We start from the raw sequence: 16,188 nt of genomic DNA on the forward strand, positions 1-16,188 counted from the left end.
TTTGCTCTCTAATCCCAGTGTCTAGCATATAGGTAGGAGTTCAGTAAACATTTATTGAATGAAAAAGTTACATATTTTTTCTGCTCTTTACTCTGTTTCATTTCCTTCCCATTCTCTTTGTATTTAATACTGAGATGAATCATGGCTGAGGACTTTAATAGTTTTTTTTAAGAACTTTATTGAGGTGTAATTTATAATACCATAAAATTCACCCATTTTAAGTGTACAATTCAGTTATTTTTAGTAAATTTACAGAGTTGTGCAGCTATCACCACAATTTTTTTTTTAAATTAAAGTTTGTTGGGGTGACAGTTGTTAGTAAAGTTACATAGATTTCAGGTGTACACTTCTGTAATACATCATCTATATATCACACTGTGTGTTCACCACCCAGTCAGTTCTCTTTCCATCACCATGTATTAGACCCTGTTTACCCTCTTCTAGAGCCCCCCGCACACCTTACCCTCTGGTAACCCCTAAACTGTCTATGATTTTTTGTTTCTTCATTTGTTTATCTTGTTCTTTTGTTGTTTTTGGTTTATATACCACATATCAGTGAAATCATATGATTCTCTGCTTTTTCTGTCTGACTTATTTCGCTTAGCATTATAATCTCAAGATCCATCCATGTTGTCACAAATGGTCCTATTTCATCTTTTCTTACCGTCGAATAGTATTCCATTGTGTATATATACCACAACTTCTTTATCCATTCATCTATCGAAGGACACTTTGGTTTCCATGTCTTGGCCGCTGTGAGTAATGCTGCAGTGAACATTGGAGCACACGTCTTTATGGATAAATGTATCACCACAATTTTAGAACGTTTCATTACCCACAAAAGATCCCTTGTGCCCTGTTGCAGTCCCTGCTTCTACCCCAGCCAATCTCTAATCTACTTCCTCTCTCTCTAGTTTTGCCTGTTTTGGGCATTTCACATAAATAGAATCATATAATATGTGGTCATTTGAGCCTGACTTCTTTCACTTACCATAATTTTTTAAATTGAGATGAAATTCACATAACATACAATTAACAGTTTTAAACTGTACAGTTCATTTAGCATTTAGTGCATTCACAGTGTTGTACAACCACCGTGTCTCTGGTTTCAAAAATTTTCCATCATTTTAAAGGAACACCCTGTATCCAATAAATAATTCATATTCAGAATATGAATCGTACAGTATTTGAGCTTTTGTGTCTGGCTTCTTTAACATTTTTCCGAGGTTCATCCAAGTTGTATCATGCGTCAGTACTTCATTCCTTTTTATGACTGAATAATATTTTACTACCTGGATATATTGTAATTTGTTTATCTGTTCATCCATTGATGGACATTTGGGGCTGTTTCCAAATTTGGCTATTGTGAATAGTGCAATTATGAACATTAATGAACAAGTATCTATTTGAGTTCCTGTTTTCAGTTCTTCTGAGTATATACCGTGTTTCCGCAAAAATAAGATCTACCCCAAATATAAGCCCCAGTTAAGATTGTCAGCTAGACGGAAACATTTAGTACATTATGACGGTGTTCCAGAAGAAGATGACAGGACTCTATTTGAATAAATGTAGATTGTTGCACATGAAAAAATAAGACATCCCCTGAAAATATGCCCTAATGTGTCTTTTGGAGCAAAAATTAATATAAGACCCAATCTTATTTTTGGGGAGACACGGTACTTAGTAGGAGTGGAATTGCTGGGCCATTTGGTAATTCTCTATACTTTTTATTTTTTATTTTACTGGGGAATATTGAGGAACAGTGTGTTTCTCCAGGGCCCATCAGCTCCAAGTCGTCCTTCAATCTAGTTGTGGAGGGCGCAGCTCAGCTCCAAGTCCAGGCACTGCCCTCAATCTTTAGTTGCAGGGGGTGCAGCCCATCATCCCGTGTTCAATCCCATGTGGGAATTGAACTGGCAACCTTGTTGTTGAGAGCTCGTGCTCTAACCAATTAAGCCATCTGCCCCCCGTCCCCCAGCCCTGGCAGCTCAGCGGTAGCTCGTTGTCTTCAATCTAGTTGTGGAGGGTGCAGCTCACTGGCCCATGTGGGAACTGAACCGGCAGCCCTGTTGTTCCAAGCTCACACTCTAACCTACTGAGCCATCCGGCCGCCCCTCTCTCTATACCTTTTTGAGGAGCCACCAAATGGTTTGCCACAGCAACCACACCACTTCGCATTCCCACCAGCAGTGTTCAAGGGTTCCTATTTCTCTCCTTGCCGACATTCATTTTCCTTCTTTTTGGATTGATGCTGTGTTTGTGGGTGTGGAATGATATATCATTGAGGTTTGATTTTCATTTTCTTAATGACCAATGATGACATCTTTTCATGTGCTTGTTTGTTGTTCGTGTGTATTCTTTGGAGATATATCTATTCAAGTGCTTTGCTCATTTTTTTAATTGGATCATTTGTCGTTTTGTTGTTGAGTTATAAGATACATGCTCGGTTCGACTCCCCATCCAAGGGATGGTGGGCTGTGCCCCCTGCAACTGGCAGCAGCAACTGGACCTGGAGCTGAGCTGTGCCCTCCACAACTAAGACTGAAAGGACAACAACTTGAAGCTGAACGGCACCCTCCACAACTAAGATTGAAAGGACAACAACTTGGAAAAAAGTCCTGAAGTGCACACTGTTCCCCAATAAAGTCCTGTTCCCCTTCCCCAATAAAATCTTAAAAAAAAAAAAAAAAGATACATGCTGAAGATCTGTCACGTGCCAAGCATTAGTAATACACTGATAAGCAAAAACAGATTCAGTTCTTTTCCTTGGGAAGATCTCAGTCCTGTGGGGGGAAACCAGCATCAACCAAATGACCACTTAGATCATTCTAGCACTTGTGGCATCACTGCTTGGAAGGAAAGGTACGTACTTGGTTTTCTCAGAGACTGTAATAGGGATTTGACCTCATTAGGCGTGTCAAGTAAGGCTTTCCTGAAGCGGTGACCCAGAGAGAGGTGGACTATCTTAATTTCAACATTTAAAATAGGAGTTAACGAAGCAAAGTAGTGGGGAAAGCATTCTCGGAGGAGACCTGGAAGTGAGAGGGAACTTGGGGAGAGAGAACTTGGCGAGAAGGCCAGTGTGGCAGCCAGAAATATTTTCAGAGTATTTTGGAATGGTGGGAGAGAGGGAAATAGATGCAGAGAGCAGATCACCATTGTACTGAGAATAATGTATATTCAGGTTTATAAGGTGAGTCTTAAAAATCACCTGTGTCTGAGGTTTTGCTCTGGAGTTCTAAATAGTATTAGCACACTAACCATCAAGGAGTGGAAAGGTAATGGTAGCAGAACATAAGTTATGAACCAATTGAACAACTACTGATTTTTATTATGGTGAGTTATGGTTACTTGTGAGGTGATGGTTTTTGTCACATCTCATCCTACTGGAAACATAATACATTTTTCAAGGCAAATGAATATGTCCAGGATAAGCCTTTATTTAACCAGTGATAATGAATGTGTCCATGTAGATGTCTTTACTAATAGATTAACAAAAATTTTGCCTTTATTCTTTCTGGTTAAAACCTGTTTATTATCAGTTATTATAACAGATTCTTACTTCATCGAAGAACAAAGATCCAAAGCCAGCAAGAGTACAATGATTGTGAAGTCCAGACTGGTTTGCTGATTACAGACTTGAGAATTGTTTTTCTCCTTCCTAGTGCAACTAAAGGACTGCACTTTTAATTTTATTTAATTTAAAATTGATTTAAATAGCTTTATATGACTATTGGCTATCATATTGCATAGCACAACTTCATATCTTACAATTTTTATTCTAATGTTAGATTTAAAGTGAGACTAGTGGGAGAAGATTACTCAGCAGCAGTTTGCAGGATATTGTAGCTGAAAGGACAGTTCCAGAGCAAAGTAAACTCAGGAATACCTCTGTCAGGAGCACATGAAAGGAAGCCTCACTGAGACCAGCCTCTGTATATAAGACAGTGCAGTATATTCATATACATGGACATGTATAAAAAAATCAGCGCGTTGGTTCAGGTGTGAGGAGCTAAAGGAAAAGCATTCAATAAAAATGTTAACAGCTGTTTTTAAATGGCTTTTAAAAGTTACAGATTATACTTAAGCAAAAAGAATATCAAAAATACGGCATGCGGATCACCAGTTTTGACATGGATATATAACTTTCTGGACTTTTTTCTCTGCCTGTCTGCCTGCCATTCATTCATTCTCATTCTCATTCTCTCTCTCTCTGTATGTGTGTGTATTTTACAAATGTAATCATATTGTATATTCCGATTTTTAATCTGATTTTTGTATTTATAGTATATCCTGAATATTTTTAATATCTTTTAAATATTTTCTCCATTTTAGTACAGTACTTAATATCTACTTAAAATCTACAGACTATTTCATCATATAAATGATGTATAATTTACTTGAAGTCAGCTGTTATTGGACTCAGGCTGCTGAACACTGCCATCCCTGCATATGTTTTAATACACATTTACAGTCATTTCCTTGACGAAATCCTAGAAGTAGGTTTGTATGGTTAAATTCTTGCACATATTTCTATATGCCCTATTTAAATGATTGTGAAGTCCAGACTGACTTACGGATTATGAACTTGAGAATTGTTTTTCACCATCAGGTCGCAGGGGCAGAGATGATTTCTTTAAGATGATCATGAATGAAATTCTGTTAGTTCTTCAAAAATAAGGATTTTTAGCAGTAATAAATAAAACAGTTTACATCAGCCATTAGAAATGCAAATCAAAACTATGAGCTATATTTTATACCCACTTGTTATAATAAAAAAGACAGCAACAAGTGTTGGCCAGGAGTCAGAAAAATTGGAACCCTCATACACTGCTGAAAAGCAGTCTGGCAGTTCTTCAAAAGGTTAAACATAGAGTATGACCCAGAAATTCCACTCTTAGGTATATACGCAAGAGAAATGAAAACATATCCACAAAACAGGCATGTTCATGTTCATAGTAGCGTTATTTTTAATAGCGAAAAAGTGGAAACAACCCATATGTCCACCAGCTGATGGATGGATTTACAAAATGTGTTTTAGCCACATAATGGAATATTATTTGACAACAAAAAAAAATGAAGTGCTGATACATGCTACAAAAGGCCACGTATTATATCTCATTTATATGAAATGTCCAAAATATGTAAATCTATAGAGACAGAAAGCAATTTAGTGGTTGCCGAGGCCTAAGGGGGTTGGGGGAAATGAGTGAGTGCTGATGGGTAAGGGGTTTCTTTTTGAGGTGATGAAAATATTCTAAAATTGATTGTAGTAATGGAGACACAATTCTGTGAATAAAACTAAAAACTGTTGTACATCTTAAATTGTAAACTGTGTGGTGTGTGAATTATATCTCTATAAAGCTGTGACTTTAATAAAAATAAGCTGTTATTTAAGAAAAGTGGCTTTTTGTTTGTCCTCCTGTCCCCAGCTCTTGCAGCTCCAGGCTGAGACTTTTATCTATTACCCAGTACTGTTACTTCTACTTTCCTTTCATACTTAAATAAATTCATTTTAAATTAGAAAAATACTCCGTTGGGACTTGGTTCCTCAGTAAATTTTGATTACAGTTGTCCTCCTTATTCAAAGGGGATACATTCCAAGACCCCAGTGAATGCCAGAAACTGGATAGTATGAAATCCTATACAAACTATCTTTTTTTCCTATATATACATACCTATGGTAAAGTTTACTTTATAAATTAGACACAGTAAGAGATTAACAATAATAGTAAAATAGAACAATTGTAGCAATATTCTGTAATCAATGTTATGTGGTCGCTCTCAAAATACCTTATTGTACTGTACTCACCCTTGTGGAGCTGTGAGATACATAGCTTGCGCGATGAGATGGAGCGAGGTGATTGACATAGGTACTGTGATGTGGCATTGGCCTTCTTATTATAAAGGTTATTTGAACACAGTCTCTGTAGTACCTCCACAGCTACCTGATCACCAAGATGGCAACTCAGTGACTAACGGGTGGGTAGCACATACAGCGTGGATACGCTGGTCAAAGGGATGATTCACGTTCCTGGCAGGAAGGATCGGGAAGGCTTTAGATTTCATCATGCTACTCAGAACTGTGTGCAATTTAAATCTTACGAACTGTTTATTTCTGGAATTTTCCATTTAATATTTTCAGACTGGGGTCCATGGGTAACTGAAACCATGGAAAACAAAAGGGGGGGCTACTGTAGTTTGAAAGTACTAAAATTTGATAATCTGAGCTTGACTGTGAAATTATTCAATCAGAACTCCAGATACAGATTTCTAATGGTGACTTTTAACTTCATTTTAAAAGATATTTTAGTCATTTCAAGAAAGAAGGTGCTTTCATAAAGTACCGTGGATGCGAGTGTTACCCAGTTACCTGCTAGCATCCCTGGGGTTATTCTGGATGTTCTCCTCCACAGCTACCTGTGTGGCTGAGAGCACGGGCTATGAAGCTAAGACTGCCTGCCATCTCGTCTGATTCCACCTTTGTTAGTAATTTAGAGCTATTTAGTTAGAGCGAGTTATTTAACCTTCCTTGCCTTAGAGTTTTTATTAAGTAGTACCTCGTGAAGTGTGTGTGAGAATTAAGTGACTTAATACCTATGACGTGTTAGGCCAGATCCTGCCACATAAATATTAGATGTTACTGCATCTCTACAATTTCCAGCATTCTTTGCATCTTTATAGGGAGAATTTGCTTTTGGCTTCTGTATTGATTAGGAGTAGGTATGGCTGTAAGGGACAGAAAATCCAAAATAATAGGAATTGGGAGTGGGGAGAGAGAGATTAGAGAAGGATTAGATGTGTTTTGTTGATGTTGTTTTCTTAATTATAGCCTTCTAGTACTGTTTAGCTTTTAAATTTGTGACATGTAATAGTTTGATTAAAGACAAAATTTTTAGAAAGTTAGGATTGTATTTACTGTGCTTATGCAATTTTTTTCCACATAACAATACATCTTGAAGGTCTCCCTGTCTCAGTTCATATGGGTCTGTCGCATCCATTTTAATGATTGCATTAGAGGTTCATACTTTAGCTGCACCAGTATTTCGTAATTTGTTTTTTTAGACAATTTTTATTTCCACTTTTTTTCTTTTGCTATTACATACAATACTATAGTGATTGTGTGTGTGTGTGTGTGTGTGTGTGTGTGTAAATCTATATGAATTTTGTTTAGAACATATTCATAGAAGTGGAATTGTTCCTAGGTCAGATGCAGTTCACATTTAAAATTTTGACAGAAACTGCCAAATTGTCTTCCAAAATTTTAAGATCACGCTGATAACTGTGTGGAGAAAAAATTGACAGGAGCAAGATTGGCAGTGGGAAGATGAGTTTGGAGGCTGTTGCAGTCATCCAGGCAAGCAGTGATGTGCTTCAGACTAGGTAACAATGGAGGTGGAGAAAAGTAGACTGATTCAGGAAATAAAGTGGGAGGGAGAACAGACGGAGCAGTTAATGAAGGAGATGTGAGTAATGAAAGAAACGAAAGAGCCAGGGATGAATCAGCTGAGCCAGTGACATCAGTTAGAGTTCCACGGGAGATGAAACCTACTTGCCATGGCCAGAGCAGATGACTTTATACTTTGCAATGCTGACATTTTATGACTTTGGAATCCATGACAGCACCCTTCTTTACAGATTGAATGATATCCATATTGAATACTTTGTCTTTTATAATTGTAGGGATAACATTTGATTCTATTGCCACTTGTGGAGTAAACATTGAGTCTGTCACTAAACTGTACAGATTCCAGTGTTTCCTGTCCGCAGCCACACCTCTAACCTACGCCACGACCTTCCTCCCCTAGCTGTAGTCAGGATCTTTATAAAATCCCGTCTACGATGACGCCTTGTGCTCCAGGCCCCTCATGTTGTAACAGAAGTGCTGTGTCCACAGCTAATCCCCTCACAGGGAACATTTCCCAGTGGTTTCTGTTCACTTCCACCTCGTGTGGGGTGTCCAAGTCCCCGATCCTCTTTCCAGTGGTCGTACAGCTGACAGGGCTGTGGGGAAGCAGAGAACCCACAGGTGGAGTCTGCTGAACAGGAGGACAGGTATTCTGTCCTGCACGACTTTCCTGCCACTCCCTGGTACTGAGATGGAGCGTTCTTTCTTTCTTCTGCTCTTGGTTAATAATACTTCCTCTCCATCAAGCCTTGGTCGCTATTCTCCAGACTTCTGGGTTTGAATATTTCTCTGCCAGGATGGCTTCCAAAATACCTTTGCTCACCTCTTTCCCTCCTCTCTGGGCTTTTCCCCCATGTTGCTCATGCTCGTATTATACTCCTTTCATTTTCTGAAATCACAAGCTCACTTACCTTCCAGCCCAACCATGTTTAGACCTTACTTTCTCTAGACCAGGGACTTTCCTTACTTCTCTCTAGACGCTCTTCCTGTGTGTGCACAGAGCACACTATACTCACGTATGTTGTAGTGTATATCACACTATCTTGATTATGATGTGATTATTTTGGGTCACTCAGGCAGCTCTTAAGACTTTTGTGGGCAGGGGCCATATCTGGATCACTTATTTCCCCTCTGGATAGCGTAGTGCCTGTCATGGAAGAGCTCAGTAATTATTTGTTGAATGAAGGAATATGTATTTGACAACACCAATATTGAGTGATTTTTATGTAGTTCAAGGATAGAGAAATTAATAAAGAAGGACAATATAGAGAAAAACTGATTTTAGAGAGAAAGCTGCTTTAAAACTAGTAGGCCCTAGCAACAGGGAACACATTAAGAATTTTAAAAAAACATTTTGTCTTTTGTGCATGATAAATAAAAATAGTGCTTTTAAGTTTGCATTTTAAAATTTTAGGTCAGTATATTGTGAAGCAAATTTAGTGAGTTTCAACAAATTGTTTATTTTAAGACTATGCATGCATTTAATTTACTTTGAATTTATATAAAAATATGATTTGACAACAGAATAAAAGTGAAATTTTATCACATCTGTGGATTCTGTAAGGTTTTCTTCATATAAGATCATGTCATTCTGCAAACAGATAATTTTAGTTTTTATCTTTCCAATTTGGATGCCTTTTATTTATTTATTTTTGCCTAATTGTTTTGGCTAGAATTTCCAGTAGTATATTGAACAGAAGTGGCAAAAACAGGCATTCTGTCTTGTTCCCAATCTTAGGGAGAAAGTTTTCAGCCTTTTACTATCGAGTGTGGTGTTAGCTGTGGGTTTTTCATATGTACCTTTAACATATTGAGGAAGTTCTCTTGTATTTCTAGTTTATTCTTTTTCTTTTTTTTACCATGAGTATTGGGTTTTGTCAAGTGCTTTTCTGAATCATTGAGATGATCATGTAGTTTGTTTCCCCCTTCATTCTATTAATGTGGTGTATATTGTTTAATATTCTTATGTAAACCACCCTTGCATTCCTGGAATAAATGCCACTTGGTAATGTTGTATAATCCCTTTAATATGTTGCTGGATTTGGTATGCTAGCATTTTTTGAGGATTTTTATATTTATATTCATCATGGATATTTTACTTACAGTGTCTTTGTCTGGCTTTGGTATCAGGGTAATGCTAGCCTCATAAAATGAGTTAGGAAGTGTTCCCTCCTCTTCCGTTTTTTGGAAGACTTTGAGAAGGGTTAGTCTTGATTGTTTAAATGTTTAGCAGAATTTACTAGTGAAGACATCTGGTCCTGGGCTTTTCTTTGTTAGGAGGTTTTTGATACTGATTCTATCTCCTTCCTTGTTATAGGTCTGTTAAGATTTTGTTTCTTTTTGAGTTACTTTTGGAAGTTTGTGTGTTTGTAAAATTTGTTTATTTCTTTGAGGCTATCCAATTTGTTGTCATACTGTTTTTCACAGTATTCTCTTATAATCCTTTTCATTTCTGTATATTCAGTAGTAACATCCCCAATTTTATTTCTGATTTTAGTAATGTCAGTCATCTTTTTTTTAGTTAATCTAGCGAACAGTTTGTTGATTTTGTTGATCTTTTCAAAGAATCAACTTTTAATTTTATTTATTTTTTGTATTTTTCTCTGTACTCTATTTTATAGTTTATCTCCACTCTTACTTTCCTTCTTTCTGCTAGCTTTGAGTTTAGTTTGCTCTTTTTTTTTCTGCTTCTTTAATGTGTATAATTCGGTGATTAATTTGAGATCTTCTTAAATGTAGGCATTTACAGCTATAAATTCCCCTTAGTACTGCTTTCAGTGCATCCCATAAGTTCTGGTATATTGTGCTTTTTCATTCGTCTCAAGGTATTTTCTAATTTCCCCTTTCATTTAAATTTGTACCTTTAAATCAATATTGTGGTAGGTTGTTGGTAGTGGTGTTTTAAAATGACTTTTCCAGCATTTTTATGTGTTATATACTGAGAGAAAGTGCTTTGCATTACAGTTTTTAATTTCAATGACTGAATTTTTCCCCCTAGAAGTTCAAGTTTTTGTTGTTGTTTTTTCAAGACTCCATGGTTGTATCTTATTCTTTCTCTTTATACTTTTGATTCCTTTTATGTCTTTAATTGTTTAAATATACTGTTCTTACTTTATAATAGTTCTATAATCTTGATATCTAATCCTTTGTTTGAGGTATCCTTTGGTAGTACCCATGCTAAATGGTTTCAATGTATGTTTTGTCATTTTAGGTTGTATACTAATGTTTAGTGGGGCTTCAATTATGGAAATCCATGAGGCCTGGGCTAAGGACTTATGCTGGTGTACAGTTCATCTGTCTACCTGAGTGAGAGGGACTTGTGTTTCAAATGATCATAGGAAACTCTCCCACATCCCTCAAGCTAGAATGCAAGCTCCATGAAATCAGAGGTCTTTCTTTGGTTCACTTATGTCTATAAAATAGTCTACTGTAGTTCATGGCACATACTAGGTACCCTACCTATATATATTCGTTGAACTGAATTTATCATCTTTCTTTGCTGGTGGGTGGATTAATTTTGATTCATCCACTCTCAATGAGAAGCAGTGAAGCCGTGAAGAACTCGTGTAGATACTTTCAGTAATGGCTGGAGTTTTCTTTTGATTTTTTTGCCTGTTTGTTCTAGTAACAACATGACTGACCCCATACTACACAAGATAATTCTAGTCCTATTATGATGAATGAACATTTACCTCTTTCCTGGGTCTATTTTTGTTTCAGAGGCCTCACATTAGTTGAGTTTGGCTCTTTGAGCCATATTTTATTTGTTTTTCACTAATACTCAAATTTCTCTCTTTTGAAGGGTGAGAAGATATATATATTTTTTTAATTGGGGAAGAGGAACAGGACTTTATTGGGGAACAGTGTGTACTTCCAGGACTTTTTTCCAAGTCAAGTTGTTGTCCTTTCAGTCTTAGTTGTGGAGGGTGCAGTTCAGCTCCCAGTCCAGTTGCCCTTTGCTAGTTGCAGGGGGCGCAGCCCACCATCCCTTGCGGGAATCGAAACCGGCAACCTTGTAGTTGAGAGCCCGCGCTCCATCCAACTGAGCCTTCCAGAAGCCAGCTCAGCTCAAGGTGCCGTGTTCAATTTTAGTTGCAGGGACGGAGCCCACCATCCCTTGCAGGACTCGAGGAATTGAACTGGCAACCTTGTGGTTGAGAGCCTATTGGCCCATGTGGGAATCGAACCGGCAGCCTTCGGAGTTAGGAGCATGGAGCTCTAAATGCCTGAGCCACCAGGCTGGCCCTGAGAAGATATTTTAATAAAAACAATCAGATTAAGCTTTGAAGGTAAAAAAACAGAAAACAAAAAAACCCCTTATTCAAATGATATAGTTTAGTAGCGAGAATTTAGATAACCATGGAATGATAGGTGGAAAGTAGAAAAAAATAGCAAAGAGAAAATTTTTGTGTGTTTTTTTCCCCAACATAAAGACATGTACATTTTTCTGATTAATACACTAACCATGACAGGAGAAAATCCACCCCATATTAAGGTAGAGTATAACTTAATGCTTAATTTATTTTTCATTTTAGTGTAATGCTCGTTAAATTATTTTAAAATGAAATTTAAATGCTATTATCTAGCAGGTCTTGGGTTTATCTCTCAAGAATATTAAAGAAAAAATTTAATTTTGATATAACATTTCCAATAAATTTGTTAGACTTCTTATTCATTGGTATGATATAAATTAGATTGAAAATGGATGTGAACAGAAATAAAATTGCCACTTTGAGTACATTGAGGTTATAAAGAGCTTGTTTTAAAAAAGACATATTAGTTTCTATATTATCTTTATATGATCATGTTGAACTACTATCTATGGTTGATTATGGAAGAGTGTGAATTGACCCACCACTTGGTATTGAGGTGCTTAGTTCTGTTGTCAAAGATCTTTGCAAAAATGGAGGATAAAAACGGGGTCATGAGACATAATGATGACTAAATGTTGCTTTTTTGTTTTGCAGTTCCAATTCCTGGTAGATTTGATCGGCGAGTGTCAGGTATGTGTTCTCTTTCATAACATACTGCCAAGTAGCTATTTTAATATAAGATTATCTTAAATAAAAACAAACTGATCCTTTTAATAAAAAGAAAATTTAATAGTATTCAAAACATATTAAAATCATCTGTGATTTCTTCACTGTTTCATTTTAAGTTCTGAATATATATGGATATATTTTTATGTTGCTATAATTTGTCTCATTTATGTCATTAATATTTTTCCATGTTCGTAATTATGGTTTCTAAAAATTTCTTTTCATGTTACTGTTTCTGGTTTTCTAGATTATGTTGCCATTAACTTATATACATTTTTGAGCCACTTAAATTATTTCCTTAGTTACAGTGTTGGGAGTGGCATTCCCTGGTTAGAGACCGAACATTGCATTGGCTTTTTCTGTTTGTCACTTTCTAGAGACAAGGCTACAGAATAGACTGCAGATGGTCTTTTCCAAAACCATCTCACTAATATGTACGGTGCCTGTTCATTGAGTTTAGATGTAAAATAGAACCTCCCAGATTGTTTTATTTGGCATCCTTTTGATTATTAACAAAAATTAATGTTTTCCAGACATGGGAAATCTGGTTTTGTTTTCTTATATGGGACCAGTTTGTTAATATTTTTCCCTTTTAACTGTAAATGGCCTAGATTATTTTTTATAAGTTTGAGTAAATTTCTATCATGATTTTTAACCATTTGAAATTTTTAATGCAAAGTGTTCCACATTGGATGTGCTATTTAAATTTTACTATCTTTTATTGATTCAAAACTTTTATTATGTAACTGGTACCTTGAACACTGCCTGGCACATAGCAGACACAGCAAATATTTATTGAATATATATGTCCTCTTCTTTTTTTTTTTTCATGATTGCTCCTAAGCTGAAAAGTTCTCCTTTTTTTTCATAGAGCTGATAAATATATTTTGTAAAAGATTTTCATAAAAATTGTTTGAATTTTGGATACATCTAGAGTTTATTTGGTTGTACAGTTGGGACGTTAATGTGATTCAAAATTGCTCTGCAAGCTGTAGGTGTCACATTATTCTTTCACATCTCCTTGTTCAGGGAAGGTTTCTTACCTTTCCATTTGCCCTTTTCTCTCCCTCAATCCTTTCCTTTGACAAAAATCAGCTTATTATGTTTTCAGAAAGCCTTTGGTAAGGTTGTACACCAAAGTCTGTTGAAAGGAGATTGAAGAATGTGTTCTTACGTATAGAGAAGTTATTTTCAGAAAAGAAATAGAGTAAGGATTAAGGTTGGCGCAAGGCCCATGAATGATTATCTCCCATTTCTGTTCATCCCTGCCCTGCATCGCTTTTTCCCCAGATTAGTAATACCCCTTGACGTCTGTAGGACAGATGTGGGAGATGGAGAATATAGTGACATCTCCAGAGGTCACAGATGGTGTCAGTTCATGAACTGCAGCTTGGGCTCTGTCAGTGTGGTTCAGTCCTTGAACTGTGGAAGACTCAGACAAGTACCTGTTATTATTCCTCCCCCTTAGATTTTACCATCTTACTGAAGATTTAAAATGTTTTAATATCCAAATGTTAAGTGAAAATAAAAGATTCTTAAAAGAATCCCAAATGAATGTGCAAGAGAGAAAATAGCCTCATCCAGATTATGTGCTAGGTGCACAGTTTTAAAGTCTTTCTCAATGCCTTCTTGTATTGTTGAATATAATTCTTACATTAACACGGTGAGGTACATGCTGTAAATATCCCCATTGTACAGAGGAGGAAACTGGGGCAAAGCAGAGGTTAAGTAACTTGCAACAGTCAAGGTGATACTGTGCCCAGAGGTAGCATGAGTCCTAGGTACTACCCTTCCCATCTCTAAGGATCCTTTCTTGTACCCTTTGGAACGCTTGGTCAGTGTTCAGGTAAATCCTCTAAATTCCTCTAAATTCTCAGTCTGTTCTCTGAGTGCAGCCTTCATCTTCGTGCTCTGGCTGAAGCTTGCCTTACCCCGCAGGTTTCTCAAACGGTGGCTCTTTTCTCTTCCACCTTCCTTGTAACGCTGACAGGAGATGGGTCAGTGTTTCTCGTGTTCCTCATTGCTGCTTCCAAATCATTCTCTTTTCTGTCCTCCCTAAAATTCTCCGCTTCAAACCTCACATTGTTATATTCTACCAGCCACTGCCCCTCCTCGTTTCAGTCCTCTCGCAATCTCCAGGATGTTCCTTGTTATTCCCATATAGATAATCCTTCAGTGTCTGGCCCTTCTGTTCCTTGGCCTCCTCTGTTCCAAGGGTCCTGTCTTCCTCCCTGTGTTCCCATGGTCGTCCTCTGGTGTGAACTTGGCTAGTACCAGGAAGGATGCATTCTACTTGGAAGAATGTCTTAGCATTCAGAGGGGGATGAACTGGGCCTGGCTGTGGGGGAGGACATAAAATAAGGTTGAAAAGAGGTGAGGCATGGGGCTCCTGATGTGATCCAAAGACTTCAGCAAAGACTAGTGGGTGGGGACATGCGTCCTGTGTCAGAGACTGTAGAAAAGATTTCAACAACTCAGGGTCTCTGACAATAATTGGAACATAAAGCAGCATAGGAGAGCGAGCAGTTACTGAGTGTCTTCTGTGAGCCCAGCCTTGTGATTTAAATGTCACCTCCTATTATTAACCCTTCATATGGTTCTAATATTGTTATCCCCTTTTAACCACTGAAGAGACCAAGGATTGCGAATATGGAGAAAGAATGGATGGATGGATCCAAGCTCAGTGTGTGTAGCTTCAAAGAGGAGCTCTTTCCCTGTCGAGGCTGCCTCTCCCTTGCAAGCACTGGGCTTGAAAAGCTGTGCCTTCCAACTTCTAAGTTGTAGCAGAAAGTCTCTCTCTATCGAATGAAGAGAGTTTATGAATTCTTTAAAGGCAGCTTTCTTGAAGCAGTCCTGAGTTAGTGTTAACTATTAACTATCTTTGAGTTTGAAATGTTAGTGTGATTCTGTTAATTAATAAAACGTCATCCAAAAAAACCCTTTATTAAATGTATGTTGAAGCTTCAAAGCACATTAATTGGAAATTTGTGTGTTGGCATCATGCCACATTTAGGCAGGGAATACATAACTCGAGTGATAACTGTAATACAGTCAACAGAACAGTCTGCTGAGAATCTGGTGCCATGTCAGTCACTCATTTCTGCATGAAGGTGCCCTTCACCAGACATTCCTGCCTTATAGGGCTTTCCTACTTAAAATGTACTTAAATAGTGATTTTTGTCTTTATATCCTTTCACAGTATTCAGTATTTTTTTCATCCATAGCTGTCTTCAGCTGAAATATTACTAAACATTGCTTAAAATAACTTTGAAACCCAATGGTATGGATTGAATTGTGTCCTCCTCAAATTTATATGTTGAGGTCTAACCCCAAGGTGATTCTACTTAGAGATAGGGTTAATTAAGGTTAGATGAGGTCACATAAGTGGGGCCCTAATTCAGTAGGACTGGAGTCCTGTAAAAAAGAAGAGACACAAGGAGTGCAAGCTCAGAGAAAAGGCCATGTGAGGACAGAGCAAGAAGACATCCATCCATCTGCAAGTCAAGGAATGAGGCCTCAGGGAAAACAAAACCTGCTAGTACCTTGAGCTTGAGCTCCCAGCCTCCAGAACTGTGAGAAAATAAATTTCTGTTGTGGAAGCCACTAATCTGTGGTGTTTTGTTATGGCAGCCCAAGCAGGCTCCTTCACCCAGGCTGTATCAACTCCTCGTGGAGCCTGGCAGGACAGCACAGGGCCTCCGGCCTGTGACCAGGATCTGCTCATTTCTTTGTAGAAATGAA

General features: G+C 37.4%; 1 protein-coding gene across 1 annotated transcript in view; it reads left to right on the forward strand.

The window, feature by feature from the left end:
- The window catches only part of PRKAR2A (protein kinase cAMP-dependent type II regulatory subunit alpha), a 72,597-nt gene that overhangs the window by 20,158 nt on the left and 36,251 nt on the right, over nucleotides 1-16,188 (forward strand). Inside the window, exon 2 of the mRNA XM_019723700.2 lies at nucleotides 12,376-12,411. Coding sequence (XP_019579259.2) covers nucleotides 12,376-12,411 — 36 coding nt within the window. The remainder of the gene's footprint in view (nucleotides 1-12,375; nucleotides 12,412-16,188) is intronic.

The sequence above is a fragment of the Rhinolophus sinicus genome, linkage group LG10 (assembly GCF_036562045.2).
Source record: "Rhinolophus sinicus isolate RSC01 linkage group LG10, ASM3656204v1, whole genome shotgun sequence".
Lineage (NCBI taxonomy): Eukaryota > Metazoa > Chordata > Mammalia > Chiroptera > Rhinolophidae > Rhinolophus > Rhinolophus sinicus.